Source organism: Oryzias latipes, chromosome 7 (genome assembly GCF_002234675.1).
Source record: "Oryzias latipes chromosome 7, ASM223467v1".
Classification (NCBI taxonomy): domain Eukaryota; kingdom Metazoa; phylum Chordata; class Actinopteri; order Beloniformes; family Adrianichthyidae; genus Oryzias; species Oryzias latipes.
In genome coordinates, this window is record NC_019865.2 from 29,380,227 (window position 1) to 29,408,058 (window position 27,832).

General features: G+C 43.3%; 1 protein-coding gene across 3 annotated transcripts in view; it reads right to left on the reverse strand.

The window, feature by feature from the left end:
* itpr3 (inositol 1,4,5-trisphosphate receptor type 3) overlaps positions 1 to 4,789 on the reverse strand; it is a 90,420-nt gene extending 85,631 nt beyond the window's left edge. Inside the window, exon 1 of one of the 3 annotated variants that reach the window (XM_023957006.1) lies at positions 4,290 to 4,786. In XM_023957006.1, coding sequence (XP_023812774.1) covers positions 4,290 to 4,381 — 92 coding nt within the window. In that variant the 5' untranslated portion in view covers positions 4,382 to 4,786. Of the gene's footprint in view, positions 1 to 4,289 lie in introns of all 3 variants that reach the window. The other 2 variants (XM_023957007.1, XM_023957008.1) reach the window with 2 other exon arrangements.
* Positions 4,790 to 27,832: the final 23,043 nt, after the last annotated feature.

Below are 27,832 nucleotides of genomic sequence, written 5' to 3' on the forward strand. Positions count from 1 at the left end.
ATGGTGAAATATTCAGTTTTTATCATCGTAAATCTGACTTCAGCAGTCAGTGCCTCACCAGCCATCAACCTCACTGCCCGTCACTGAGTAGTCGTCTGTGTCAGAGAGAGGCAGAGAAAAGAGTGAGATAGCGAGAGAGTGTGTGTGGGTATGAGATGAGAGAGAGAGTGTGCGTGTGTGGAGGGGGTATCTGACCTCCAGGGTAGTCGGTAGTCGAAATAAACACAAGTGCAATACTTGCTGTTGTATTGTAGGGAGAGGAGTCTTTTATGGAAAATAATATGGCTTTAATGGCGTGTTTGTGTGTGTGCGTCTTGGCAGGTCAGTATGTGGTGTGGCTCCTTGACTCTCACATTGAAAAAATTCGGCTCTTGGTGTCAAACTTGTTCGCAACCCCTGGTCTAAATGTTAGATATTTTTGCACTGGCCTAAATGCCTGTTGGTAACCTGAACAACAGAAACTTGGAACATAGATGGACAGGTGTTTATCACAACAGAAAGAGAGCAGAAAATATACTGTATCTGTCCTTCAAATGTCTCTATGATGGACATGCCAGTATCGCTATGAAAATTTACTTACAATGTTAATGTTGCCCTTAATTTGAAATAGTTTGTTGCCTGTCTTTGTTTCCTGCTTACTTTATTGCTCCTTACAGAGTAAATACATTCAATAAAATACATTTAATTAATAAAATGAATTGTTTTTTAATGATACTTATTTAATAATCATATTTATTGGTGGATATTTCTTCAATCAAATCAATCTAGAAAAAAACTTTTGGACTTTGTTTCTTTGAAACGAACCTTTACTTCATCATCTGGACACAGACAATCAGTTAGGTGAAGTTCCCTCTGGTGGTTTGTTTTACTTACTTTAACATGACATTCAGCACATACACCACTTTCCTTCCCTGTTTGTTACTCATACACCAGCTGCAGCAAAGCGAGGTCGGTGCAGGCTCGGTAGCTGTTAGCATGTCAACGCACCATAACGTGTATCAAATAGTCTGTTTTATTGAGAAAAATGAGTTAAACATTAAAATAACAAGTTTAAGTACTAATATTTGATTTAATATTTTAATCTATTACCATGGACTTCCACAGAGCCTTAGAGCTCTGATTCCCTCTGCTGGTGTCTCGCGATCGTCTCCAGCGAGACACTGACTTCATTTTCCAACAGGACACTGTGGTCCACACAAAAGAACCCCTCAGCGCCTGGCCAGTAACGAGTGAATGATCTAACGAGACAGAGTAGATATAGGACTGTTATCAGTGAAACCTGGCAGAAGCACACACTGATACCCGTGTGACACTCTGAAGCACACACTGATACATGTATGACATTCTGAAGAACACACTGACACATGTATGACATTAAGGAAAACACTAACACATGTGTAACACTCAAAAGAACAAACTGACACATATATGACACCCTGAAGAATACACTGACAATTATATGATGCTCTGAAGAACATACTGACAACTGGGATGACACCCTGAAGAATACACTGACACATGTATGACCGTAAGAACACATTGACACCTGTGTGACACTCTGAAACACACTCTGACATATGTATGACATTAAAGAACACACTGACAGATGTGTGACATTCTGTTGGACACTGACACCTGTATGACACTCTGAAGAACACACTGACATGTGTATGATGCTCTGAACAACACACTGACACATGTATAACACTAAAGAACACACTGACACATGTGTGACACTCTGAAGCACATACTGATACGTGTATGACACTCTGCAGAACATACTGACAACTGTCTAACACTAAAGAACACACTGACACATGTATGACACTCTGAAACTTACTGACACCTGTGTGACACTGGAACACACACTGACACCTGTGTGACACTGGAACACACACTGACACCTGTGTGACACTGAAACACACTGACACCTGTGTGACACTGGAACACACACTGACACCTGTGTGACACTGGAACACACACTGACACCTGTGTGACACTGGAACACACACTGACACCTGTGTGACACTGAAACACACTGACACCTGTGTGACACTGGAACACACACTGACACCTGTGTGACACTGGAACACACACTGACACCTGTGTGACACTGGAACACACACTGACACCTGTGTGACACTCTAAAAAACACACTGACACCTGTGTGACACTGGAACACACACTGACACCTGTGTGACACTGGAACACACACATACACATGTATGACACTCTGAACCACACACTGACACCTGTGTGACACTGGAACACACACTGACACATGTATGACCCTCTGAAACACACACTGACACATGTATGACACTCTAAAAAACACACTGACACATGTTTGACACTCTAAAAAACACACTGACACCTGTGTGACACTGGAACACACACTGACACATGTGTGACACTGGAACACACACTGACACATGTGTGACACTGGAACACACACTGACACATGTGTGACACTGGAACACACACTGACACATGTATGACCCTCTGAAACACACACTGACATATGTTTGACACTCAAGAGCAGTGTTTTTCAACCAGTGTGCCGTGGGTGATGGTCAAGTGTGCCGTTAGGAAATCCCCCTCATTAACTGATCTAAAAACATTTCCCATCTCTAGGATATCAGCTCTGTGTTCATCCAAACAGGCCCTGATAAAACACTGAGTAGTTAGAAATAAGAAAGATCATAAAATACTTTTTTCTTTGTGTTTATTTGATTCTATTAAAGACATTTTGATGAGAATGCCGGTAACATGATTTAGTCACAGCTTCAGCTCTGTTTTAGGAAAAGTCCTGCCCCTTTAACTGTCTCCACCAATCATTGTTGGAGGCTTAATCACACGTCATCAGCCTGCCCAATCAGAGGTGTTTCAAGTCTTCACTTCCTTGTTCCGATTCTTCTCCTAAAGACTCTCAGTTTCAACAAAAATACCAGCTAAAGCTCGTCTTTAGCGGTGTAGCTTTCCACTGAATCCGCTGTCAGACCGTGGAACAAGTGGACAAAACCATGAAGCTCAGAGAAAAGAGTCTATCTGCGTTCGGCAGCTGATTGCACTACATCTCCCTTGATGCATTGTGTAAAAGTGACAGCACAATGAATCTTCATTGTTAAACGTCTTGAAACCACAACGAACACGCATCAAACAGTTTTTTAATATTCTAACTTAACTTTTAGAAAAAACAGCTGCAAGTTCCAGCTTTTTCTGCCACAATTATCACAAAAATGCATGAGAGATTGTGGAGGGGCTGTAGATCAATACAAACTATGAGTTTGTCCTTTTTTTTTTTTTGGATGCTGGTATACCGCTGGATTTTTGTCAAGGTTAAAGTGTGCCGTGGCTCAAAAAAGGTTGAAAAACACTGGTCTAAAGAACACACTGAAACATGTATGACACTCTAAAGTACACACTGACTGACAGATGCTCTGAAGAACACAGACACCTGTGTGACGCTCTGCTTAAATTTTCATTTCTCATCTCTCTCTTCTGGTGTTCCCCAAGGCTCTATTCATGGTCCTTTACCTCATTCCACTTGGTAACATATTCCATAAATTCAATATCAACTTTCATTGTTATGCAGATGACACCCAGCTCTATCTCTCCAGGAAACCCAATTCCTCCAGTGATTAAATGAAATATTTCACATGGGTCGGTCCGAATGCAGGATGCATGTGTGAACATCAGTTGTATTGTGTACATATTGACATGTTGTGTATGTGGGCATTTTTTGAGCCCACAGGTATGTTTGTGGCATTTGGGTGTGTGAGGACAGTGTACCTTTGTATCATTGACTCACTACCTATCTTTAAATCCAGACTCAAAACTCACCTCTTTAAATCTGCCTTTCTTCTATGATTGCCCATCCATCCGTTGGCTGATTTTATTGTGTTGATTTTATTTATTTATTCTATTTTCTTTAGTGTACAGTGTCTTTGAGTGGCAAGAAAGGCGCTTTAAATAAAATGCATTATTATTTTTATTATTGTTGTTGTTGTCATAGTCGCTTAAAGCATCAGGCATGTTTGAACTTTCCAGTAAACATCACTATAAAAAAAAGTTTGAATAGTTTTAAGTTATATGCACTAGTACGATACATATTCTGGGCTTTTTTTTTTCATCTTCAAATTTAAAGTTTATAAAAAAATTGGTATGTTCAGTATTGATGGTAAGGTAGGGGAAGGTACACCATCCACTTAAAAGAGGTTTTCTTTTCGTTTAAGTTCTTAAAACATTTCCAACGCGTCTGAGCCTGCGGGCAGAGGAGCTGAACTCACCCCAGAGTGCTGATGAAGCCGTTCACCGAGCCCTCCGCGTACAGGGAGACGATGTCCCCGATGTGGAGGAAGCTGGAGCCGGAGTCCGACATCCTGCTGCCGCCTCACGGAGCTCCGGCGGCGGGTCGGTCCACGGACAGAAAACGGAGTCCCTCACACTTCCACGGGAGGAGAAGTTCTCTCCTGCAGCAGCCGGAGTTCAGACAGCAGAGGAGGACTCGGTAAATTCACCCCGCGCGACTCCTCCAACCGCACTGGCGGGTTTCTGACGACTGAACTACTCTTTGGAAGTTCTTGGAAGGTGGCGCTGGGAGCGGCGCGTGCCTGCTGCCGCCCCTGCCGAAGGAGGGAACCCGCGGGGCTGCAGGTGAGCGTGTTCACGCACAAACACACGCACGCGCTCCCGCCCAGTGCCCTCTCTCTGCGCCCACGTCACGTGTTTGCGCGCGCGCTCACTCAAGAGCGACTTTAAAAACCAGGAAGTGAGTTTTAGAGTGACGATAAGAGGAGTACAGTCACTTCCACTGCTCTGTTTTCATGCCGGTGCGTCCACTGACAGCCTCTGAAGCTGTACCATAACCACATAAACCACCAACCAACCTTTACCATAACCATACCTCCATTAACTAACCTTAACCATAACTACAACTCTTCCAACCTTTACCATAACCACCTAAACCTCTAATCAACACCTACCATAACCACAACTCCACTATCCAGCCTTAACCCTTACTCCACTAACTAACCTTTATCATAACCACCTTAACCTCTAATCAACACTTACCATAACCACAACCCCACTAACCAGCCTTAACCCTAACTCCATTAACTAACCTTTACCATAAACCAGGGGTGGGCAATTCCAGGCCTCGAGGGCCGGTGTGTCTGCATGATTTCCAGATAGCCTTGCCCTACTCATGGCTGATTACCTGGTTCAGGTGTGTCCAGCCAATTAGAACATGCCAGAGCAGGGTATGCTGGAAAACATGCAGGAATGCGGCCCTCAGTGCCCACCTCTGCCATAAACACAACTCCTCTAACTAACTTTTACCATAACCACAACTTCACTAACTAACCTTAACCATAAACACCTCAATCACTAACTCACCTTAACCACACCCAAACGTAATTCCAACCCAGGAACATGCTTCCACACAGGTCCTTTGGTCCCGGAGCGGTTCTTCATAACAGAACGAACCACACACTCTCGTCACGCGGGCCACCTCCTGCACATACTGAGCGCTTGCACACCAACTTAAAACTTCACAGTAATTTTAACAACAACAACAACAAAAATGTCCCAAAGCTGTCCTGAATTCTAAAAGTCTACAAAGTAGCTGAAACTCAAAAAGTAAAATGTCAAGTAACATATTCATGAATGGACTTACTGAAGTCAACTAAAACTAAGCCATGAAGATTTGAAATCTCATTAAAAAAAACTCAAAGCAGGAGAAAATAGCATTTTCTGAAAAAACTAGACAAACATAAACGTTTATTAATTTTCTTATTTTTTTCCATTGGTGCAAAGTTGAGTTTTAAGTCTCTTATAATGAATCTGAATATCTGGCAACAAGAAGACTTTATCAGTGTTTGAGTAGAACGTTTAAAACACATTAGACAGTAAAACGTAACTGTGTACATTACCACCCCTAATTATCACACACTTGATTCAAAGAGAGACACGCTATTTTTAAAAAGATAAAAACCTCACTGTTCTCTGATCAGGGGCGGAGCTATGGGGGGTGGCTGCCCTCCAAGCAACACCCACACACACTTGTCTCCCGATTTTTGAGTCAATATCATGACAAAAGAGATGAGAAATTCATCAATGCAAGCTTCTTTAAGCATTGCAACTGCTTTAAAGTATTTAAATAAATAAAAGCATGCATTTGAAGCAAGGATCCCCCCCCCCCAAATAAAATGTCTCCTGTAGAACTTTTTATTAAACTGAGATCATCTATTTTTTGCACACTAAATATGTATTGTTCTGTTATAAAGAGCAAGTTGTTGGTAACCACCCTTTAGCTGAAGCCCCTCAGAGGGAGGTGGCCCAACGACAGGCTTCCAAAGGTCTCTGTTCCTCTTTTTGTCCTCTGAAATTAGCAGGGTGGAGACCCCATTCAGGAGACTTTGGTGCCGGAAAGTCCATTTTATACATCAAAAGCAGGAGTTAAGGTCTAACGCCCTTTTTGTGTTTCTCTATACCATAAAAAAAAGCATAGATTTTTTTTGTCTACACAAACCATTGAAATGCATTGCAGGAAAATTCTTATAAAATCTAAGAAAAAGTGGGAAAAAACGTAATTTTTAAAATGCTATTTCAAAAAGTGTTTGTGGACTTACAGAATAACTAAGGCCCTGGTCACAACTGGGTTCATACGGGTTTTGTGCCAATCAAGAAATGGGCAAACCTGTACGAGCACGCAGGTAGAAGATAAAATATAAAAGTCGTAGACCACTTGGTGAACTCATAGAACAAAAACGGTCAAAAACACACTTTATTTCTACCGGCATGCTTTAGGTGACAGGTCATATGTAGAGTTTAATGCAGACAAAGTGTGCATTATCAGAAATTAACACACGCCATGGAAGCCTGAACTGTCCGACGCGAAGCCGAGGTTTCTTCCGCGAAGTGCATTCATTCTTATAATGCACTCTGTGTCGGCCATTAACCCGCTAATACCATGGTCACTTACAGAAGAAATTAATATTCAATCAGTTTTTAGTACTTTATTCTTGTTATTTGATCGGTTTGGATCGCTTTTTTTACAAAAAGCGGACCATTTGTTACGTGGTGCAGCACATTGTCAAGTTACTGTGACAACGCGCCCCTCGACTGCAGCGGCACAGGAAAGCAATATCTATGCTGATGGTCACGATGGGTTAAATAAAGCACCGGTTCAGAGAGAAAGTTCACCTCTTACTGCTTGTTTTTGTCCAGATGATGAAACTAAAGTTTGATTTAACCCTCTTAGATGACCCCACCCTTACATCTAAGTGTTCTCCCTACCATGACAAAGGTGGATAAAGGTGGAAAGATTTCATGTAATCCATGGACACCAGTGAAGATCACAAATTATTGAAGAAAAAAGGTTCAGTGCACTGTCTAGTGGGTCTAGATGACCCAACTCCTAATGTTAAAGTGCCTAGGATAGTACAAGGGTTAAAGAAGCCAGCGCAGTGATACAGAACATTTAAGTTATGTGACCAGGGGCCTCATTTATAAACGTTGCGTACGCACAAAAGAAGGCGTACGCCACTCTCCACGCAATAGTTGAGATTTATAAAAAGCAAACTTGACGGGAAAATGTGCGGTCCTTCACGCAAGCTCTGACCCAGGCGTACGCACAAAAACGGGTGAAATGAGAAACGGCGACGCCGTCTGCAGATGGAAGAAACACGTGAAAGTGAAAATGACAATACTGCCTCTCAGAAATAACATGAAGACTTCACAAAGCAAGTCTTACAATTAACAGCCTACACGAACACCCGTTTGATCGATCAGCAGTGAAACAAACAAAAAAAAATCAAACGAAAATTACAACAGAAATTCAAATGAACACATATTTGCCAAAAGAAAAGTGAAATATGTTCTGTAATATTGGCATGTTGTGCAATTCATCCTCATAAATAATATAGTTAACAGAACGAAATAATGTACAAAACTGATATTATCTTCAGTGTTTCCGTCTGGTGGAGCAGATATAGGTGCGGGCGTGCGGACGGACAGACAGATGCATTAATTGTCCACTGGGGAAAGTTGTTTTCACAGTAAAACATTTCTTCATAAGCTATGGAATTATGGTATTCATGCATATACCTTTAGTCTGTTTTATTTTTGATAAAACAATGTATGGCGTATGTCTCAAACATTCAGAAAGCAACAAGAAATTACATTTGCGCTGATCAATTTCCCATTTCCACGTCGATTATTACCGACATCTGTAGCTTGTCAGATGTAATTAAATGGAGGGAAATAAAATGCCCCATCACAATGCGTAATGACGCACAATGGCTGATCTTGTGCTCTTAGAAGATGTGGCAAATGGAAGAATTCGGAGTTTTATAAATCCGAATATTTCTGTGCGTACGCACGTCCTGTGTTTCATCCGTACGCCACTTCTGACGCAAATCCTATGCAAAGTTTTATAAATAAGGCCCCAGATCTTCTTAGGTGTACATTATGACTGTGCATTATCACTTTTTAATGCACTGTTTAGTTCTTACTTGCAAACTACAATCAGGCCACAAGCCCCCTGCTCTGCTCCATTCTGATCATCCACCGGCAGACAAATAGATCCATGGACGTCTTTGTTTTCCTCGTCTGAGCTGAAATCTGGATCTAAACTGTACAGTGGATGGCTCCAATATTGCTCGCCTTTTTTGTTGCATCACTAATGTTAGTTTGGGGTTGTAAGGGGCTGTAAGCTAGCAAGAGAGAGTGTAAACAAAGGGATGATGGGAAATGAGAGCAGGCTTACTACTCTCCAACAGTCCCACCCACATCTCAGAAAAGAATGTTGTTGTTTCTCTTTCGGCTTTTCCCATCAGGGGTTGCCACAGCGAACAAGTCGCATGGTAAACTTGGCAATGTTTTACGCCGGATGCCCTTCCTGACGCAACCCTCTCAACGCAACCGGGCTTGGGACCGGCACAGAAGCAGAGAAGGGAATAGGGAGCAGCCCGGAGTCAAACCCTGGTTTCACGGACGGAAGGCGCCGCAAACCAGCACGAGCTAAACCGGCTCCACTACATCTCAGAAAAGAATGATGAACACAAAGTTTTTTGATGTTGCCTAAAAATGGCAACATTATTGAAAGACCACTGGAAACACTTTGAAAAAAGGAGGCACTGTAATCATGTCTTTCCGTTTTCTTTTCTCTGTTATCATTTTTTAGAGCTGGACTCTTGGCATCATTTTAGCATTGAGTTCATTTCTATGTGTGATGTCCCGTGTGTGTCTTTGTGAAACATATCAGAGGGATTGGATCTAAAAAAAAAACTTATTGTGAAAAAAAACTTATTGTGAATATCATTTTTAGGTCTTACATTACACATTAACATTACAAACTAAATCATAGAACTCATCAGTGGGATTTACTCCAAAAATATTTGGCATTTTTCTAATTTTGTACAACACCAACACTAGAAATCCTCCAAAAAACCACAATCCATTCATGACCAAATGATCCATTTATCATGTTATAAAGTGCTGCTGGAAAACAGCTGCACTTTTTCAGATCAGAAATAAGCAATAGGTGTTTATGGATGTATTTAGGTTTTTTGGAGGATTTTTACTGTTGGTGTTGCACATTGCACATCCTGCTAATTTCAAGTGAACTTTTTATGGAGAGCAAAATATTTTACGTTATTTAAGGTTTAACTTGAGTTATTATGGATTAATTTTCCTTTTTTTATTGATATTTATGTTCAAAAAGTTCAGTTTTAAAGGTTTAGAAGTTTAGCTTTAGTGTGTTCAGTAAATGTTTATCTTGTTCGTCCCAAAACCCAAAGCGTGTTTTTAATTTAGGGCCCTGTGTGACTGAGTTTGACCCCCCTGTTATACGAGTCTAGAAAATTCATGCATTTTTGGAGTAAAATTGACAAATAAAAGATAGGGAACATAAAAGGATGTTGTCAAATTCTGTTTGTTTGCGAGGGGGGGGGGGGGGGGGGCTAATGGGGTTACTCGCCCAGGGAGAAAGTTAGTGTTGAACCGCCACTGACTCCAATTTCCACTTGCCCTGAAAGCGGCAGGTCAACTTCCTTTTCTTTTTAGATGTACAGTCGACACAAGCCAGAAAGTGTCACAAACGGGTCGCATAATGATTTTGCATTTAAAGCTAAACCATTTAAATAGCAATAAAAATTTTAACAACTGAAGACAATCCATAACAGATATATGCAGAGGGGAATATAGAAATGAGAATATAAGGTGCATCACATGGTGTTGCCTGTTTTACAGCATGCGGTGAATACCATTTTTTTGTCTGTGGGTTCTAGTTTTCATGAGTCTGCATTATTTTCCAGAAAGTAGTGGTCTGAGAAGATTATCTCCAGGGTGGTCTTTAGAAATCTTATTAGCCACCTGGCCGGTGTAAATGTCGGCCAAAGAGCCAAAGATTCTCTCTGCTGTCCTCACAGCTCACCACATGTTCTTTTTTGTTTTACTTTGTTCTGTGCAGCTGCCAAATCTCTCAGTGTAGAAGTAGGTTAAGATGGTTCCTATTGTTGATTAGTAGAAATTGATGAGGGGGCAGATGAACAGAGCTCAGCTTCCTGAGGAAACTGAGGTCATTGCTTTTTTAACTTGGTGGGAGATGTGAAATCTTCAAGAGAGGTCAGGAGACACGTTCACCCCCAGTAACTTGAAGCTCTTTGGACCCTCTCCACCTCTTCAGCACGTAGAGCCTGCAGTGCAAAAACAGGCCCCTTGGGGAGAAGTTGAAAATTCTTGAAATTAAAAAGAATGTTGCCAATGGGGTAAGACAATGGTCTTAACCAAGAAGTCCTATTTTAAGAAAGAATTCTCGGTAAGACATGTTTTTTCAAACTAAGATTATTTTGCTACTGAAAAACTTTTTTCATGTGAGTATTTGTTTATTTGCAAGATAGAAAATAAGAAATCTTCCTTCAAACAATGGTCTTTTACCTTGTTAAGTTTTTCAGTGTCGGATAAATTCCTCTGTTTTCTGAAGCTAATTTATATTTCCATATTTCTTTTGCTTTTGAGATGCTTTGGTTATTTTGAACGCACCACTGCACACGATGCTGAACTTCCTGTCTGTAGGCCGACTCGTCTTTGTTATCAGAGTTATTTGCAGACATGCCACCCGTCTGCAAACTTGGCCATAGTGTTTGAAAGGTGGGTTGGGGTGCAGTCGAGTCTGAACAGAGAATATATGTGTGAACAATTAGCTGCTAAAACCTCATGTGACAGTTGACAAAACGATAACACAAAGCAACATTACTAAACCTAACATGAACACAAAAACTTTCACTCATAAAACTCCCTTAAAGAGAGACAATAAAGGCACACATCCTCACAAGATCATAAAAAAGAATTGGAAATATATTTTGTAGGTTTAACTGGTTACACAATGATTCAAAGTATTTCCACAACATCATGTTTTCTTACAGTCCTTCATAGGGGGGTTGAAGATACATTTGAAAAAGAGCAGACTAAATAAACTGAAAGGGACATCTGATTTCTTACGATGCTGCTTTGGAAATGTGTTGATCAAAGATAAGAAAAAACAGACTTTCCAGTTTGCATCAAACACTGTAATTCCTTAAGATGGAGGACAAGTCAGCCTTTGCTCCACCTTGTTTGTTGGATTTTACAGATTAAACCCCAGCTCTGGAATTTAACTGATAAAGTCTGGAGTCTTCTGAAGTGACCCCGATCCTCATCCACAAGATTTTACTTTATGTTTCTCTTAAAGTTGGAAAACTGAAACTAGAAATCATTCTGTGCATTTACAGCTGTCTGTAGCAAAGCATTGAAGCTGATACAATCTTGGAGTTAAGATTATTGTTGCACTTTTGATGCACTTCACTGCAGGTAGCAAGTTTTGGCAGGTGACTCTGTGCATCTTGACTGTCAGGTGCTAAAATACAGACAGTTGATGTAACTTTAAGACCCACTCCAATGAAAATAGTGATTTTGGTGTTTTTAACATGTTTTTGTAGCATTTTTCTCATGATGGAGAATACGGATAAAGAAAATTAAGGTTAAAACTGTGTTATTAAGAAAAACTGTGAGTATTTCTTTATTCAAAGTTTGAAAAACCATGCAGCTGTGATGTAGAACCTACAACTGGCAGGCCACAAGCTCCCTGCTCTGCTCCATTCTGATCATCCACTGTCAGACTTTTTTACTACAGCGCCACGAAGGGAACATACTATGTAGACAGAAGAGAAAAGAGCCAAGAAATTTGAACGTGGAGCCCATGTCCGCAAAACGCTGTAGGGAACTATAATTTTAACCGCCATGAACCAACCTGTAAGATAACACTAACTTAACATCCAATCCGATGCTTCCCCTGGCATACTATGAACATGCTTAAGTAACATCCATATTCAAAGCTTCCATCAAAGTACTATGAACGAGCTTAACAGCCATGAACTTTTCTTCCATTTGGCATACTAATTATACAAGCTTAGTAACATCCATTTATTCGAAGCTTCCATCTAAGTATTACTAACGAGATTAACGGCCATAATTTCGATGCTTCCTTCTGGCATACTAATAATACGGGCTTAAGAAACCTCAAAATTCGAGCTCAATGCATTCTATAATACAAACTTAAGAACATCCTAAATTTGAGGCTTCCAACTGGAAAACAATTTTCTTCAAACATCTATAATCCAAGAATTTACATTCATTCTGCTGCTAACATATTGGTTGATTCAAATCAAACGTCTCATTTGAACGCAGAGGAGGTCCACCGCCGCTTCACTTTCAGTGCAGAAATAGGTACGTGGAGTGCAGTCGTCGTTGCGGCACCAGATCAAGGAATGCAGGGGCGACAATATCATCCGCCAGAAACGAAAGTGCTGACCGGGGAGTAGGGGGTCACAGGCTCAGGAAGCGATGCATAGATAAAGACAAAAGCAGTATCAGTCTTGGCAATTAACATATAAATAACTTAGAAACTGATCAGTTTTAGAATGCTTGAGATAAAGGGAATAAAAGAGCTTTTCTGAGAAAGTGAGTTAAGGAAAAGGTCCTATTTGTGTATTCATCGCACCATAGAAAACCACCAGAAGCACGCATTCCAACAGAGAATCGACAGTAAAATATGGAACCTGCACGTTATCTTAACACCAAAATTTTATATGCACCAATGGGAAGAGAGAAGTAACCTTTCGTCATTTCCGGAGGGACGCACCTTCAGAAGGCCATCGAGGAGCAGGCGAATAGAAGGTTAACCAAGGTCCAAGGAGATTACGTAGATGAGAAAGGTCGACATCTCACGTAGCAGTGGAGGACAGCTCGGCTGGATTTGATGCTTTGTACTTGATATCAGCAGTTCTCAAATAGGTGGACAACAAAAGCACAGACTACTGAAATTTTAATTGGCAAAGGGTGTTTGGATACTGCAAATGAAGAACAATTTAAGATCCATGAGGGATTGTAGGTTTTGATAATATTTTAGCTGGGCTGAACCTCATGCATTTAGAGGCGGATGTCAACAAGTCTCTAAATGGAGATGCTTGTAGTCGAGTGTGATCTGATTAAAAGCAGGGCAAATTGAAGATTGGCTTGAGGACACAAAATCTAACTCTTGGAACTGTAGCTAGAGAGCGTCAGTGATATAGTTTCTACGGCCAGGGTTAAAATTTGCTCGTACTGTAAAGTTATTTAAACACTAAACCAAGTCAACCGATGACACATAAGGCTATCATCTCACTTCTTAAAACAACCTTTGTATAATCTCCACGGCTGTTTTCTCTCAGAACCACATAAACCTGTTTCCTCATTCTGGGTTTCAGCATCTGGGTTTGTCCATCCTACATGTCATGACACTTTCCACAGATTCTCGATTGGATTGAGGTCTGGACTTTGACTTGGCCATTCTAATTCCTGGATATGTTCATTTGTGAACCATACTACCATACCACCTACTGCCAGAGGTTGCCGCTTACTTGTTGTAGGTGTTTGCTGGCTTGCATCAGTGGGCTTTGCATGCTATTTGTACAAGATCTGGAGCTTCACTCACATGTGTGCCGTGAATCACCAGAACTATATCTGTGACTCTAGGACCAGTCAGGATTTGCTTGTTGATGATGGCTGTTTCAATAGTTAAAAATCTATCATTAGTCATAGATTCAGTCATCAACTCTCCTGAATCAGGGAGTGCAGTGTCTTTGTCAAAATTTTAGGGGCTGATTCAGTAGTATGCAGTGGTTGGGAGATATTCAGGTTCAGACGTTTCCTTTACATAGGACACATTTGGATTGGTCAACTTCAGACTCCAGCTTTAAAGCAAAACATTTCACTTGTTGATGTGAATGAACATCTACAAACCTTCAACATAAAGTAGGGGATTTGTAAAGGTCACCTCTAAATTCAGAATGATCTGGTTCTGGTTCTTGGGGATTTAAACATATGTGCTGATTGAAAACAGCATTGGGAAATAGGTTTGTAGCCTCTATACTGTTTAAATATATGTGGATTTGAATTCTCACACTTACAGAGCATTTGCAAATCCCAACATCTGGCATACTTTCTACAGAGCATGATGTCAGACAAACTCCACCCTTCATTCTGTCTGATCTCCCTGTCCCTAGAATGGGTTGTGGAGACACTAAATATTCAGAAATGTCTCGTTTGACCTTAAAAACAGGGAAACTTGGTCACAAGGACTTCATGTCTGTCGAAGGATCTCTTTGCTTTAGGTTTACTTGAATATGGCTGGTTGTGCTTAACATGTGGACAGATGTAGATAATGTTACTTCTGGACAAAGAAGATCTTGAAAAAAAAATCCTGAAAGTGTCTGACCCTATAAACACATGATTGTATTCTCTGGAGATGACAGACCCAGATGAACTTAATTAAACAGAGCAGAGGAGGGGAGGGCCTGCTAAAACATTGCACCCGTTATACCATAATCTCCTGTTTAAAAGCTGATCTTTTCTCAGACTGTGAAATCAGCTAAACATCTGTCTGTCTGAGACTGTTTGGGTCTGAGGATGTGGGCTGTGCTGGTGTCTCAAGAACAAGCAAACGGCTGGATCCAAATGCAGGTTTAGTATATCAGCTAAAGGTCCACAAAGTAAACAAGCAAGAGTCGATTACAGGCATGAGATCAGAGGAGAGACAGGGGTAGTCAGGATCCAGGCGAGAGTCAGAGTCAGAAGACAGAAGATCAGGTTCTGATATAACGCTCTGTAAGGAAGGCAGAGTGGCACAAACAATACTTCACACTGAGCTTGACTCAGTGCAGAGCTTAAATATGCTGTGGTTAATGAATGAGTGAGAGTCAGGTGAGCAGCATCCAGGAAAGAAGATGGTTCCTAATGGTGACCAGAGGGGGAGACAAAGTCCCGACTTCTGACAGCAGGACGCCTTAGCAGCAAAACCCAACCTGCATGTCAGTATGTCAAACTCTTTTTTTTCCCAATTTATTTTTATTGAGTTTTTAACATGTTTTCAAAACAGACAACACTAACAGATTACAAGAACAATTTGTGGAAAGAAAAAAAATCGAATAATGTAGAAAAAGAAAAAAAAAGAAAAAATGTAACTGTTTTTTGCGAACTCATTAATAAAGGTGGACCAAACATTGAAAAGTTTCCCTTCCCGTCCCTGCAGGGTGTACCTAATTTTTTCTAAATTTAGAAAAAACAAAATGTCTCTGATCCACTGGATGTGTGTAGGGGGGCTGTGTTTGCTTCCAATTTAAAAGTATGATTCTGCGTGCAACTAAGCATCTGAACTGAATTAAACTACACTCCGATTTCTTTTTAAAAGTTTGGGGATCGGTGATTAGGATGTCAAACACATTTGTGCAAAATAACATTTATAATCATATGGAATGAACTGTTGAGTTTCCAATAAAACAACAGAATTATTATAAACAATAATAATGGATTAGATTCATCTGCACTTTAGCAGACACAACAAATTCAGCCAGCATGAGAAACCTGTCCATTATTCATTCACTCCTCATTCATACTTAGTGATGGTAACCACTGATAGTCACAGCTGCTCTGGGCCAGACTGACCGATATTTCAGGTTTTATTTAAGGCATGCATGCTGCATTAGCAGATTCATGAGGGGAAAAGAAGAAAGGAACCTGAAATGATGAACTACATGCAACAATTTACATATTTTTCAGTTATGGTGACACCCTCAATGACACTGTGGACTAAAGAATTATTGACATGTCTAGCTTTGGAGAGATTGACATATATTGGTTAAAAAAAGAGAAAAAAAACTTCAAACTCTTATGGAATCCTTATATAGGTTTTTTTCCAAGCCCCTTCAATGGTAAACAATGACTTAAGTGTTTGTTTAAAGACATCTCACTGCTGATTTATGGGCCTTTTTATGTTTTTGCTTTTTATTTTATTTATTTATTTTATTTATTTGTTTTAAATAATTATTGTGTGTGTGTGTGTGTCTGTCTGTCTGTTTGTGTGTGCATATTTTTTTTTTAAATTATACTTTATTAACTTTTCAAGAAAAGAACACAACACAAACCAGCACAGCACAGCAGACATCTAATAGTAAAAGGTGCACACACAATATAGGTTACAATAACATGTTGGGATGTTTTCTCAAAACAGTTACTAAATACTCAGAAATATAAAATGTGAGCCTCCTTTACAAAGTATATCAGATCATTCTCGAGGAAGGTCATCCAGATAAGGCTGCCACGTCTTGTTGAAAATGTCGGAGTTACCCTTTAACAGAGCAGGCGTTTTAACAGGCGTTCCATTGGAAAAACTTTAAAAGTCTCTCTGAAACACTGTGTAACGGATGGAGGTTGCATTTGTATCCATTGTAGTAGTATACATCTCCTAGCCAGGAGTAAAAGTTTTTGGAGCAATCTCATTTGTCCAGGTAACACAGGCAACCTCCCCGACAGGCCAAAAAGAAACAAAATAGGATCCAGGGAAAAAGATTTATGAAAAATTGAGCTGAGCTCCGTAGCAACATTTCGCCAAACTCTGGAGATGAACTGACACTGCAAAACACAGTGGTAGTAAGATCCAACAGCGTTTTTACATTTTATACAGAGGTGAACGCTGGGGTTGAATCCTATGTAAAACCTCTGGTGTATATTGAGTTCTGTGTAAAATTCGAAATTGGTTTTCCCTGAGTTTGTTGCATGTAAAGGTTTTTTGTGCAGAGATAAAAAGCATTTGACCAAGTTTCAACATCAAGGTCAATTCCCAAATCTGTCTCCCAACGATACTTAGATCTCTCACTTGTTAGAGGATTCAGTGCCTTTAATTGTGCGTAACAGAGAGAAAGGAATTTCTTCTTGGGGGTGGCATTTTCATTAAATTTCAAAAGAAAACTTTCTAGTGGGTGTAGGATTGGTTGGTCACCTGGGAAAAAGAGGGAGGTCCGAACAAAGTGTCTCACCTGTAGGAAACCTAAAAAATCTTGGCGTGACATCCTGAATCTATCTTGAATTTGTCCAAAAGACAGAAAAACACCTTTTTCGAAAAAGTTGCAGACAAGTTTTAAACCCTTATCATGCCATTTGTTAAATATCCCAAAATCTAAGCCCGGGGAGAATGCAACGTTTTTAATGAGAGGCTGCATCGCACTGGAAAAGTTTTTTTGACCCATTTGATTCCTGATGCTGTTCCAAATTCTAAGTGTAACAATTAGAATAGTGTTGTTCTTTATCATGTATGCATATTTTTATATTCTTTTTAATGCCAGATTTGAATTTTCTTTATTATGTGACGTTTAAAGCTTTGAAAATTACAATAAAGATATTTTGAAAACATGCAAATTTTTAAGTTATTCTAATGATACTAAAACTGACTGCAGTTTGTATGTGGAACCCATGAAATCCCACAACTTCAATTCTGTTGGGTTTGTTTGAATTTGGGTGTACATGACTTGATACATACAAACGATCTCCCTTTACTCAAAGCTTTTCGATGCACCTCGAGCAGGAATACCTAAAGTGGTTGTTTCCTGTCTGACTTGATCCGGCTCTCACATTGTTGACAAAGAATTTAGTCCTATTCCTGTTGAGAGTGTTTTTCCAGTTTGTTGAGGTTTTCAGAGATCTGTCTGCAGCTCAGGCCTTTGAGTGTAATTCCAGACCAGGGTCACAAACTATGACCCGGGGGTCATATGTGGCCCAATGAACTATTTCATCTGTCAAACTGGTATAACTTATATTGATTACCCCTATTAATGTCTTATTTTCCCTGTAATTCTGGTCTCTTCTCCTGGTGTTCTAAACAGAACGTACCTGTACTGTATGTGGGGTTTTCGCTCTCGTGATATCTGTAGCATTAGTACATGGCTTTTGTATGTTGTGAGCACTCGGTCAAGCGGGCTGTTCAAACTAAGTCGGTCATCCTGACTCATCCGTATTACATGGTGTCAGAAGAAAAGAGATCTGAAAGAGGAGGAAATGGGGCAGTTTCAACCACTGCCGAATCTGAGTTTGCAAGGAAACTAAGCAGAGAACTGGAGAAACTAGTCAGCCCTTTGAGCTCTTCTGTACAGCCAGCGGCATCACGGAAAAGTCAGAGAAGGTGCAATGTGCAACTTTTTTACCAGTGAAAACAAAGATGAAAGAAATAAACTGCAACAGATGTGGACTCAAGCATGCAGTTAAAATATGTCCTGCATTTAGACAAACATGCAATTTTTGCAAGAAAAAGAATCAATTTGTGAAAATGTGCAGACCACAAGTCCAAAGGAAGCAGCGGGGAAAGAGAGTGCATACAGTGGAGCAGAGAGAAGATGAAAATAATGTGTTTCCAGGAGCAGTAAAAACAAAGCCATTGATGGATTCTGCATTCAAACACTGAAATTTGGACGGGAAACTTCAAGATCAACAAAAAGCAGGTGACATGTCAGCTGACACAGGAGCAGATTGTAATGTAATGTTTGTGAAAACTCTGCACTTGAATTTCACTGAAAGCAAATCAAATGAAACTAGTTCCCTGTTTTGGTCACCAGGTGGCAGCAGTGGGCAAGAAACTACTGATCTGTGAGTACAAAGAAAACAAAGCACAAGACCGAGTTTGAAATCCCTCAGGAAGATGTGAGCACTATAGTTGGAGTTGCTAAATGCTTGAATCTAGCTCTAGATCAGAGAGATGGAATGAAACAAGACATTCTCAAAATGATTTGTTTTATGGTCTTGGTTTGTTTGGCAGGTCAGCATTACATCCAAATAGACCATGCACTCTCACCACCTGTACACACACCCAGAAGGATTCCTGTAGCCCTGAGAGACAGAGTAGTAAAAGAACTGCAGAGAATGGAAAACATGGGAGTTATTACTACCAAAGGTATGTCTGAATAAACCCCTTTTGTAATTGAGGCCAAACTTTATTAATTTCAATTATGTTTGAAAATCTTTGGTGTTGGACCGGACGGAAAAGGAAAGAAGGGCAAAGAAGGGAAGAAGAGGGAGGGATATTAGAGAGAGGGGGTGGGTTAGGAGGGTGATAATAGGAGGGGAAGGGGGATAAGACTATGAAGCAGCATAAAGCAACAAGTTTACTGGTTGTTTATCATTACGGTAAGGTTCAAATGTAGTACAAAAAGGGCGGGGCCTGTCCACACACACTCTGAAATGTTATCAACACACCTGCTAGCTGCAAAAATGTTCACATGTCAACATGTACACAAAACAGAGTGTTCACAAACGCATACCAATGCCTTAAAACCGACTAGTGTGAAATATTTCATTCATTCTATCACGCAAACTATTAGTGCAAAGGTGAGCTAACACCTGTGCTCAGGTGAGTGTTTATGTTCTTCTAAAATGGATGGAGGAATGTGTAAAGAAGGAAGGAGAGTGCCCAGCCATCCCCACACCAAGACCCCCGCCGCAGCAGCAGCGGCAGCCGCAGCGGCAGCCGCAACCCCCCCAACGCCACACGGGAGCAGGCAGGGAACAACCGCCCCCCGGGCGACCAAATCCGCCACCCAGGCCAGGGCCAGCAGGACCGCCGCGAGGCCCCCACAGCCAGAGAGCAGGGAGGCATGGGGGGAAAGAGAGTGCCGCCCTAGCCCAACCAGGAGAGCAGCCCCCCGCCGCACCGGGAGAGCCCAACGCAGGGCCCCACCAGAGAAGGGCGCCCACAGCCCCAGACGAGCACCCGATCACCACCCAGGAGTTCAGGGCATCCCCCCGCCTCAACCCCAGGTACGAGCCAGGACCCCCCAAGGGAGACCCGCTCCGCACTCCAGGCAGCCACCCACTCGGCCCACGGTTTGTCCAGGGAGGAGCAAGGCGCCCAGGAGGGGGGCACCCCGGGGAAAAAGGGGGCCCACAAGAGGTGTTGTAAACATGGCCCGACCAGGCTCGGCCACAGTTGGAAATTTGGCGGGGCCCAGCGCTCAGGGGCAAGGACCAGAACCCACCCCCCAGGGACACAAACACCCCCGGCTCAGGTGTAATGTGAACCCGCACGGAGAGAGCACCGCCGGGCCCAGGAAGCCGGCACCCAAGGGACACCGCCGCCGTTGCCAAGGGCCCCGTACCTCCCACCAGGGAAGGGGTAGGGGACAGATGGTCCTAGGTCCCACCTTTCTTGCAAAATGTGTGTGCGTGTGTTTGAGAGGGTGTGTGTGTGCATGTGTGTGTGTTTATGTTGGGATGTATATATTGAGGGGGGAGGGGTGTGTGTACTAAGGGGGGTGCAGTTAAAATTGGCAGGTAGGGCACTAAGGGGACATCTCTTGATTACTCACGGTGATGTCCCCTCACCCTCCCCACCAAGGGGCCCTAAATGTCCAAGGTGCGGTTAAAATTGGCGGGTAGGGTCCCAGGAGGACATCAGCAGCACCCTCTGCTGGCAGAACAGTAGAGTGACAGCTTGCGCTTCAACTTGATGTTTAAAATGAGTTGCAGATGCTTAAATCTAAAGCGAGATACAGGTTTTTTTACTTTTGATAGCAATTTGGGTTTTTTGGTCCAGCCCAAGAAAACAATGATGGTTAAAATAATAATAATGGTTTAAACCCCAGACTAGCTGACTCGAAGAAAAGCTGCTCAACCAAGAGTCTGTCATGACTACAGAACTACAGAGACCCAGATGCTGAAACCCGGAATGAGACACAGAGCAGAGATGGCTTGGCGAGTAAGTGGATTTAATGATCTGGTAAGACTGGTAGTGCACAGTTCCTGGGTGTCCAGAGAGCGAGAGGCAGAGTCTAGTGGCGTCACTGGTGGATCCATCCGTAGGGTCCGGAGTCAGCAGCATTGAGAAGGCTCATGAAGAAGGTGGTTCGGCAGAGGCTCGTGGTGAGGTCGGGGGAAACAGACCGGGTGAAGATTCCAGACAACGGCTGATTCAGGCGACCACTCGTGGCTTGGGATTTCCTGGAGACAGGTAAGACAATGTATGTTAGGCTCTGGCTTGGGAAAATGAAGCAAACCATGAACTTTACGAGAGGGCCAAATATGCACCATCAGGGGTAATGGACTGGCGATGAATACTGATCCAGGAGCTCCTTAAGTAGGCAGGCGGTGATGATGAAGTGAGTGGTCGCAGCTGGGCTGAATCAGGAACCAAGCGGAGAGGAGAGGGGGAGGAGTCTGACAGAGGCACCATGACAGAGTCATGCTTATAATGAATCTATATCCTAAAAAAAGTTCATTTCTTAAAACTTTTATTAACATTACCTTATCACATTTGCTTGTTTCATATTCATATTTAGAAAGTCAAATATTTGTTTGCCTTAACTTCATCCGTAACAAAAACCCAAACAACTGCACATACTATACTAAATATGATGACACTCTCTCCTTTTCATTTAATATTCAGTCAAATATGGCTGCCTTTGATAAAAAATTAAGCTACATTTACCAGCATGTACTTTAATGTTCAAGCATGTCTATGTTGGAGAAAGTAGAAAAGCCATCAGCTCAGTCTGTGACACAGGCACATAAAGGTATTGTATGTTGTGTATTTTTACACTCTGTGAGGTGAAGAGGTCCTATGTTTTCTTTTTATTTTAGTGTATGTGTGTATTTGTGTACCTGGGATACCGCTGACGTCACCCCTCACAGCTGATGCGATCAGCTGGGGTGCGTTAAATCACTTCATGGCTTCCGGGGTAAAAAGAGACAGACAAGGTGGGGTGAAGGCCTAAGAAGAGTGAGAAACTCTAACAGAAGGGAGAGGGAGACAAGAGCGCCCTTCCAAGGAGCAACCACTCACGAAATACCCCGGAAACAGACCAACGGGAGTTACAGAGGAGGATCTGACGCGGCCCTTTCAAAATTCTGCCGCTGAGATTATGATTATTTTCTTTTGGGGATGGACGTGGCTGGAAAGTGACCAAGATCAAAGTGATACTTCCTGAAGTTAACCTGAAGGACGGGTTGAGATCTTGGGAGGCTTTGGAAGAAATCCTTGTTGGAGCCGCTTCCGCGCTAACAGGTGGAGGTTGCTAGACGGACGAAAAGGGTGTCATTGTAAACACATGCACGAACCGATATGTATATATCGGGAGCACGGATCATGGAGTGTGACTGGAAACTGTGAATTGTGCTGGATAAAAGCAGATCTTGATTAAATTGGTTGTTCATTCGTTCATTTATGCACAATAGTCAACCCGCGACAATCGTAAGGCTTTGAATGAACTGTAGAGTGTTACAAGTCTTTTCCATAATCCCATTCTTTTGTTATTTCACGTCATGTGTGTTAAACCATCAGCATATGTAATCTGAAAGCATGAAACAAACATTCTAATAGGAGCAGGGACTTGCTGCCTTCCTGGACTTGTTCTGTTAACTATTGGTTTTCATCAATCAATCAATCAATCAATCAATCAATCAATCAATCAATCAATCAGTCAGTCAGTCAGTCAATCAATCAATTAATCAATCAATCAAACAACCAATCCATCAATCAATCAATTAATCAATCAATCTTTTTTTTTCTTTCCTTCTTACTTGTCCTGTCCAACAGTTGGGCAGACAGATGAGAGCGGAAAGTCTCTTTTGTTGGACCGGATGAAAATAAAAGAAGGGAAGAAGAGAAAAGGATGCCGGGGGGTAGGAAGGTGATAAAAGAGGAGGGGGGCGCTAGCAGCATAAACAAGTTGCTAGGATGTTTACAATCATTCCAGTCAGACTTATAAATAATGTAAATCCAAAAGGGGGCGGGGCCTGTTCACACACACCCAGGTACCACAGGACATCTCATGCTTGATTTTCTTCTTCCTAAGTAGCATCTGGAACTCTTCAATAGTGAATTCAGTCCCGTTGTCTGGCCGAATACATTTCACAGTACCATAAGGTGCTACATCAGCCAGAAACATGATTTTACCCACCAAGCTCCTGTTTTATGGAATAAACTCCCAGCTCAAGTAAGAGAGGCCGATTCAGTTTCTACATTCAAAGTTAGACTGAAAACATTCCTCTTTGGAGAGGCTTATTGTCAGACTAGTTAGTATTCAGAGATTATTTAACTTTTTTTTTTTTTTTAACTTGTCCTGTCCAACAGCTAGGCAAACAGATGAGAGCTGAGGGCCTCTTGTGTTGGACATATTTTATTCTAACAAGAGGGGTTATTCATCTTCAGACAAACCAAAGGTATGTCTGAATAAACCCCTTTTGTAATTGAGGCCAAACTTTATTAATTTCAATCATGTTTGAAAATCTTTGGTGTTGGACCGGACGGAAAAGGAAAGAGGGGAACAAGAGAGAGGGACGTTAGAGAGAGGGGGGGGTAGGAGGGTGATAATAGGAGGGGAAGGGGGGTAAGACCATGAAGCAGCATAGAGCAGGCAGGTTTACTGGTTGTTTATCGTTACGGTACGGTTCAAATGTAGTACAAAAAGGGCGGGGCCTGTTCACACACACTCAAATATTATCAACACACCTGCTAGCCGCAGAAATGTCCACATGTCAACATGCACACAAAACAGATAGTGTTCACAAACGCATACTTATGCCTTTAAACCAACTAGTGTGAAATCTTTCATTCATTCAATCATGCAAACTATTAGTGCAAAGGTGAGCTAACACCTGTGCTCAGGTGAGTGTTTATGTTCTTCTAAAATGGATGGTGGAATGTGAAAAGAAGGAGGAGGAGCGCCCAGCCACCCCTACACCCATACCCCCGCCGCAGCAGCAGCGGCAGCCGGAATTCCCCCAGCGCCACACGGGAACAGGCAGGGAACAACCGCCCCCCGGGCGACCAAGACCGCCACCCAGGCCAGGGCCAGCAGGACCGCCGCGAGGCCCCCAGAGCCAGAGAGCAGGGAGGCGCAGAGGGAAAGAGAGCGCCGCCCCAGCCCAGCCAGGAAAGCAGCCCCCCGTCGCGCCGGAAGAGCCCAACGCAGGGCCCCACCGGAGAGGGACGCCCACAGCCCCAGACGAGCACCCCACCACCACCCAGGAGTTCCGGGCATCCCCCCGCCCCGACCCCAGGTACGAGCCAGGACCCCCCAAGGGAGACCCGCTCCGCACTCCAGGCAGCCACCCACCCGGCCCACGGTTGGTCCAGGTAGGAGCAAGGCAGGGGCCCCCCGCCCAGGAGGGGGGAACCCCGGGGAAAAAAGGGCGGCCCATAAGGGATGTTATAAATATGGCCCGACCAGGCTCGGCCATGTTGGAAGTTTGGCGGGGCCCAGCGCCCAGGGGCAAGGACCAGGACCCACCCCCCAGGGACACGAACACCCCCGGCTCAGGTGTAATATGAACCCCCCCACCGTGCGGAGAGAGCACCGCCGGGCCCAGGGAGCCGGCACCCAAGGGACACGGCCGCCATCGCCAAGGGGCCCACACCCCCCACCAGGGACGGGGTAGGGGACAGATGGACCCAGGTCCCACCTTCCTTGTAAAATGTGTGTGCGTGTATGGGTGTTTGAGAGGGTGTTTGTGTGCATGTGTGTGTGTTTATGTTTGAATGTATATATTGAAGGGGGAGGGGTGTGTGTACTAAGGGGGGTGCAGTTAAAATTGGCGAGTAGGGCACTAAGGGGACATCTCCTGATTACTCACAGTGATGTCCCCTCACCCTCCACACCAAGGGGCCCTAAATGTCTAAGGTGCGGTTAAAATTGGCGGGTAGGGTGCCAGGAGGACATCTGCTGCTTGCTGGCAGTGATGTCCAAGCACCCCCCCTACCAAGGACCCTACGTGTCTAAGGTGCAAATAAAACCGAAAGAGGGGGGGCCCACTCCATACGGCAACCATAGGAGGGGGGCCACTCCCAAGTAGCCCCCCCCCAAGGCGCATCGCAGGCTAAACCCCCCACCCCCTCACCCTAATATGAGGTTATATAAGGAAGGGGGTAAGTTGGGGACAGCTGGTAGACTGTCCCCCGGTGGTCAAACAGCCGTCCCCCAGCCCACCCCCAGCAAAAGGGGCCAGGGCCACCCAGCCCAGGGGCCCACCCCCGGAGGCGCCGACACCCCAGGCCCGGCACCACCCACCCCACACAGAGAGAGAGGAGCCAGAAAGCGTCGCCCCCCCCCCGGAGCAAGCCCAGGCCCCCACCCCCAGACGCCGGCCCTAGAAGAGCTCTGGTCAGGCCTCGACGGGACCGAGGAGGCCAACCGGCCGAGGCAACCACTGATTGCCTCAGCGGAGACCCCGACCCGCTAGCCCCCCCGACCCGTACTAATAATGGGCCCCCCCTCCCCCCCAGAACGCCCCCCCACAGGACAGGGCCGACAAGCCCCCCACCCCACCCCACCCCAGACCCCGCAGCCGAAGCGGGTGACACCCAGAGCGACCGGGGGCCCCGAGAGGGTTGTCCCGTCCCGTCCCAGAGCCAGGGAAGGGCCGATCCCAGCCCCAGGTGCAGATGGGCAGCCCATCCGGCGCCGCTGGGCCCCCCCCACCCGAGCAGGGCCCCCCGCCAACCCCCCCCAGCACAGGCAAAGGGACCACCCCCCCAAGCCAAGCCAGACCACCACCCCACCCCCCCACCACGCACCCCCACACCCAAGCCCAGAGGACCACGCAGCGCCCCAGCCCGCCCCACCCAGGCACCGGACCCGACCCCCCGACCAACGGAGCCCCCCACCGCCCCCGCCAGGCACCGGAAGCCCCGACCCCCACCCCAAACCACGGCAGAAGGGCAAGGAGCAGCGACGACCAGGCCCTCCACCCCCTAAGTCATGGAGTCAACCACAGGAGACCAGAGAGACTGAATTCTTTCAAAGTTACTTGAGCTTTGGGCTGACATTTTTTCCAAGCTGATATGATCAAACAGCAGATTTCTGTGTTGACTTATGTTTATATTTTTCTTGTTTTTCCAATTTATTAAAATAGTTTTTTTGGCAATACAAAGAGTTATGAAAATGATAGATGCTAATCCTTCTTCTATATCGATGGCACTCATGTCACCAAGCACACAAAGTGACGGTGAGGCAGTGATTGAAACCTTAAGCCAGACTGATAAATCGGCACATACCTGCTGCCAGAGAGCCCTGACAGGAGTGCAGAACCACAGTGCGTGCATGTAGCTGTCGGGTAGATTATTATCACAGTGCTCGCAAATGTCTGAGTTACTGAGACCCATCTTGAACATCCTCTGTCCAGTGTAGTAAATTCTGTGAAGAGTTTTGAGATGGATTAGCTGCAGATTTGGACTTTTTGTCAGTTTAAAGGTGTTTAGACAAAGTTCTGACCAGAAGCCTTCATCTGTGCTGATGCTCAAATCTGCATCCCATTTTTTTGTTGGAAGGGCAATATTGTTATCTAAATTACATAAAAGTTTGTATATTTTGGAGAGAGTTCTATTCATTGAAAAATTAATCAGAGTGGTAACTACATCTGGTAGCTTTAAATCGTCGTCTTTAATTTTATACTTTTTAGTAATACTTGATTTAAGTTGCTGATATTCCAAGAAGTTATTTATTCCATGTTTGTCTTGAAGTTCCTGGGGGGTTATGAATCTTCTATCAATAATTACGTGCTCTAGTTGTTTTATGCCCCCTGCTTGCCAAGCTGGGAAGTGAATCATTTTTTTGTTAATAAGGATGTCCGGGTTGTTCCAGATGGGTGTCATTTTGCACGGTTGAATTGATGATTTTGATATTTTGAGAAATTCCCACCAGGCTGTTAAGGTGGCATTTATATTAATGCTTTTGAAACAATCCTGTTTTTTAACTGTTTGGCTAATAAATGGTAGCTGTGACAGGTTGATCTTTCCACATAACACCTGTTCCAAGTCTAACCATGAGTTGGTTTCTGGATTATTTTTTAACCATTTTAAGATATATTGTAATCTATTTGCAAGAAAGTATTTGTGGAAATTAGGTAGTTCTAATCCTCCACAGCTTTTTGCAGATTTTAAAGTTTTTAGACTAATTCTTGCAGGTTTGTTGTTCCATAGAAAGCTTGATATGGATGAGTCTAATGTTTTGAACCATTTTAATGGCGGTTGTGTGGGAATCATTGAGAAGAGATAATTAACCTTGGGTAAGATTTTCATTTTAACCGTGGCTACCTTGCCCATAAGGGACAGAGGCAGGTTGGTCCAGCGTGTTAGATCGTCCTGTATGCTTTTCAGTAATGGGGTGTGGTTTAGCTGCACCAGTTCTGATAGTTTGGGGGAAAAGTAGATACCCAGATATTTGATATTTCCTGTTTTAACTGGAATTGTGAGTCTTTGTTCCATATTCCTGTTGAGTGGTAATAAAACAGACTTATGATATATGATATAATATTTTGATCCAATTGATGAATGCTTCTCCAAAACCAAACTTATGGAGGGCAGCAATAAGGAACTTCCAATTAACTCTGTCAAAGGCTTTTTCAGCATCCAGCGATAGTACCGTCATTTCCTGTTTTTTAATGGTGGCAAAGTCTATTATATTAACTAGTCTACGGACATTATCATCCGAGTGTC